Source organism: Parasteatoda tepidariorum, chromosome 2 (assembly GCF_043381705.1).
Source record: "Parasteatoda tepidariorum isolate YZ-2023 chromosome 2, CAS_Ptep_4.0, whole genome shotgun sequence".
Classification (NCBI taxonomy): Eukaryota; Metazoa; Arthropoda; class Arachnida; order Araneae; family Theridiidae; genus Parasteatoda; species Parasteatoda tepidariorum.
Window position 1 is genome coordinate 90,944,795 of NC_092205.1, and position 4,210 is coordinate 90,949,004.

The following is a 4,210-nucleotide window of genomic DNA, read 5'->3' on the forward strand; positions in this document are numbered from 1 at the left end:
TATATATATATATATATATATATATATATATATATAGAGAGAGAGAGAGAGAGAGAGAGAGATTATTTTCCATGAGAGAATATTTACCCTATATTTTTAACTTATTTTATGAGTTCTATTTACTTGCAGCTTATGCGCAATAAATAAAACTTATTAATTTTCTTTCTTTCCTTCGTTTTTTTCTTTCTTATCCATATCCAAAACAATTTCTATAAGAAACGAACGATATAATTGTTCCAAAAGATAAAGTGTTCGACGCCAAACGAGCGCTTGCGGTGAGAGAATGGAAGGTGTTGTTACAACATCAGAAAATGCTTTCTCAAAACAGTCAGGTGTATGCAAGGAGACAAAAATGAGAGATCCCAAGGACTTAAAGGTTTCTATTATCGGAGGCGGACTGGTAAGCTATCATATCAAAAGATGTTGTATTTCAGCTGTATGTTTTCTTTTTATTCATGCTGTTAGTCTTTCCGCCACTTCTCTTATTTTAAAACCTTTTAACAAGGTGTTTAGAACTGAAATTTTTTTTTTTCCTCACGTGCCACATTTTTGATATTTTCTTCATCGTTTCTTGTAAGACGGCGGAAAGCAGCATATTTAATTAAAAAATGATCTACTTCATGAAGGGGTTTCATATTTAAAATGTTCTTTTTTTTTTGTCACAGTCTTGGAAACTCAGTATCGTAACAAAGTGTACGCAATGACACAATATGAATGAATTTTGAAACTAAATTGACACTCGTTAGTTATTTGTGTTATCATATTTAATTAAAAAATTATCTACTTCATGAAGGGGTTTCATATTTAAAATGTTATTTTTTTTTGTCACAGTCTACGAGGAAAATCAGTATCGTCTTAGAGTGTACGCAATAATAACACACCATATAATGAATTTTACAGCTAAATTTGCACTTATTAGTTAATTGTGTTGTTTTCTTGAAAAATCATAAAAGTTATGAAATCTCATTAAATGCAATAATTTTTGAATAAGACTATTTCTTGTTTTATATATAGTTATTTCTAAATAGTTATTTTTAAATGAATTTCATGATCAGGTATATTTTACCCATCTAGTTCATAACCTATTTGATATTTTACTTAAAATGAGTCTTTCGTTTCTTCTTAGATTTCGCAATTTTCTTTATTTTTTATAAAGATGATCTTATTACATATCCCTGGTTACAAAAGCCCTCTATTAATAATTTTTGGTGTACTAATTAAATATTTTTTAATACATTTAATCACTCTAAAATTTCATTTCTCTGCCATATGTGAACTTTAAGGCAATTTGCCAAAATCTCGAATTTTGAAAATTCAAGCGCAAATCTTCAAAAAACCAGCAAAACAATTTTGAAAAAGAAATAAAATTCATAACTTTGAGCTTGCTTTTATTACCGTTCAAATCATAAACTTGGAAGCATTTCGACTTGTTGCTTTTAAAATTTAAACCTCGGAGTTTCATTTCGATCTTTAACCCGCATCCTCAAGAAACTAAAAACATGGTAGTAAAATTTCTGTAAGAATGCTTGATAACCAACTGCAGTATCTTTGCTAATTAATATTCTTAGAGCAGAGATCGCTCTCAAGGATTCTTTAACAGAAGTTTTCTTTCTTTTCTTTTTAACAAGAAATACAAAAACAATTCCTACAAATACAAATACAAAAACAAATACAAAAACAATTCCTACTTATGTCATTATGACGTGGCCCACACGTGCTACCACGTGATGTTCTTTATTGAAATTATCAGAGACAGAGCACCGAAGTCAAGCATTACTGGCTGCGGTCGGGTGGGTGAAAACTTGGATCAGTCTGCGTAAGGACCGAGGGTGTGCGGTATTGGTCCTCTTTTAACTATTCTACCGTAAAGTGCTCGACTTCGCGTGCAGGTAGTCGGGCTACCAAAGCGGGGGTGCCCTTCCCTCTGCAGAGGATCAAAATTGTAATGGCATGTCTTCGGATCATCCTCAGGGATATTTCCCAGACCGTCGCCAATAGCCCATTGTGTAGCTCTAGTGCGACGTAAATGAACTACAACTGACGCAGCGTATATAAAAGAACTAAATATTTAAATATGCTCAATAAACTATTTTTTTTGTTCAAATAGAGGTATAAGTTAGAAATTATCACTGATGTTTTCTTTAAAATATGTGAAAAACTGAATCGCTTATAGTGAAATTTTAAACAATGACTAACGCTTAATCAATCAGAAAATTCCATGTCGTTTTCTGCTCATACCTATTTAATTAATGAGTTAATGTTTGAAAAAAACTGTATTAACATCTATTTGATTCTATTGTATCTATTTGATTCTATTGGATTCTATTGTATTGACATCTTATTGAGTGGATGAATAAAGTACGTTTTGTTCTTTTTGAGGAAGCTGGTTAAATTAGGTTTAGGTCCTCGTTAAAAAGTGCCCTTTGTACCAAACGTGCCCTCTGAAGAGGAGTATTTTCAGAGACCGATACTCATTGTGCAGTTGCACTATTATTATTTATTTTATTTTTAAGAAAACAATAAAGATAATTACTACACGTTCGATAATTTCCTATCTTATTTAATCTCAAGCAGTTTTTAAGTAAGATCTTTCCCGTTCAAGTCGGAAGATAATGGAGAAGAAACTGATAAAAAATCATTATGAAATAGCTTTGTTCCACTGAGGTGCCGCGATTTCGAAAATAGTCTGAATCAGCATTGGTTTTAAACAGATGTTTTTGGGATTCACTTTTCAAATGAGCGAATACCATGTAAAGAAAAAATTATTATCAAAGTTGTCAATTAAAAGAGAGTTTTCTTTAATAAGGTTTGATTGCTTTTATTTTGTTCAACTTTAATCTTAAAAAATGCTAGAACGATTTCGAAAAATCAAAACTTTCACTACTTCGAATGGAAACCATGCTGTGGTCACGAAGCTGCTAACTACTGGCGTTTAACTGATGTTTGCAGCTGAAATAAGTTTAAAACACTTTAAAAAAATTTTTTAAACAAATTATGAAAAGTAAATTTGCAAAAAAATATTCCCTCTTCCGAAATAAATTATGTAGACTTATTTGTCTAAATTAAGTAACGTTAGCAAGTTAAATGGAAATAACAAAGTAATGCGTTGTTAATTAATTTTAGTTGTAGATGTTAGCAATGCTAAAATAAATAATTAAGACTTCAGCTATTAAAAATGAAATTTAATACATGAAATAGTCTTATGATAAAGTGGTTCTTTCTTTCTTTTTTTAATATCTTCACTAATCCAGCTCAACTTCCATAGAATCACATTGACATGTATATCTATTTATTTATTTTACCTGTTCAAGCCTTGTTCATTGAATAAGCTAATAAGAAGGCTAAAAACATTTTTTTATTTTGAATACTGGAAGCTGGTGGACATCGATTTCGGATGTTTTAAAAAAAAATCGAATTATTTCTTACGTTTAGAAGTATATATATTTAGAAGTATTGGAAATATTATACGGTCTAAAAATTAATCATTTGACATAAATCAAACAATTTTATTTAAAGTCTTTGTTTTTACTCGATTATTTTGAAAATTGAGTCAAGACAATTTGACTAAAACATTAGTTTGGATTGGTACTAAAACTAAATTTACTAAAACTAACTGAAAAAACTAAAACTAAAATTGAGTCAAAATAATTTTACTAAAACATTAGTTTGGATTGATTAAAAGTTTTACTAAAACTAAATTTACTAAAACTAACTAAGGAAACTAAAACTAAAATTGAGTCAAAACAATTTGACCAAAACATTAGTTTGGATGAAAAGTTATACTAAAACTAAATTTAGTTTAAAAAAAATTCAAAATAAAAAATAATATTTTTAAAAACCACGTTTTTGTAGTGGAGAATAATAATTAAAAAAAATTTGAAAAACGAAAAACGTGGGGAGCATGAAATACATAACAGTAATGTTATATTAGTGCGTGTATATGTGCTCTTGAGAATATGTGTATGTATATCTGTAATTGTAATTGTATCTGAATGTGGATGTGGAATATGTTTGTGCATATGCATATATGTGTGGATGTATATGTATGTGGATGTATATGTGGCTGTGCATGTGTATGAGTAAGAAAATGTGTATATGTATGTGTATATGTACTGTTATGTATTTCATGCACCCCACGTTTTTCGTTTCTCAATTTTTTTTAATTATTATTCTCCACTACAAAAACGTGGTTTTTAAAAATATTATTTTT

General features: G+C 29.3%; 1 protein-coding gene across 1 annotated transcript in view; it reads left to right on the forward strand.

Annotated features, from left to right (window-relative positions):
• Positions 1-252: 252 nt before the first annotated feature.
• The window catches only part of LOC107440693 (Kynurenine 3-monooxygenase cn), a 36,990-nt gene continuing 33,032 nt past the window's right edge, over positions 253-4,210 (forward strand). The window contains exon 1 of the mRNA XM_043043475.2: positions 253-400. Coding sequence (XP_042899409.1) covers positions 284-400 — 117 coding nt within the window. The 5' untranslated portion in view covers positions 253-283. The remainder of the gene's footprint in view (positions 401-4,210) is intronic.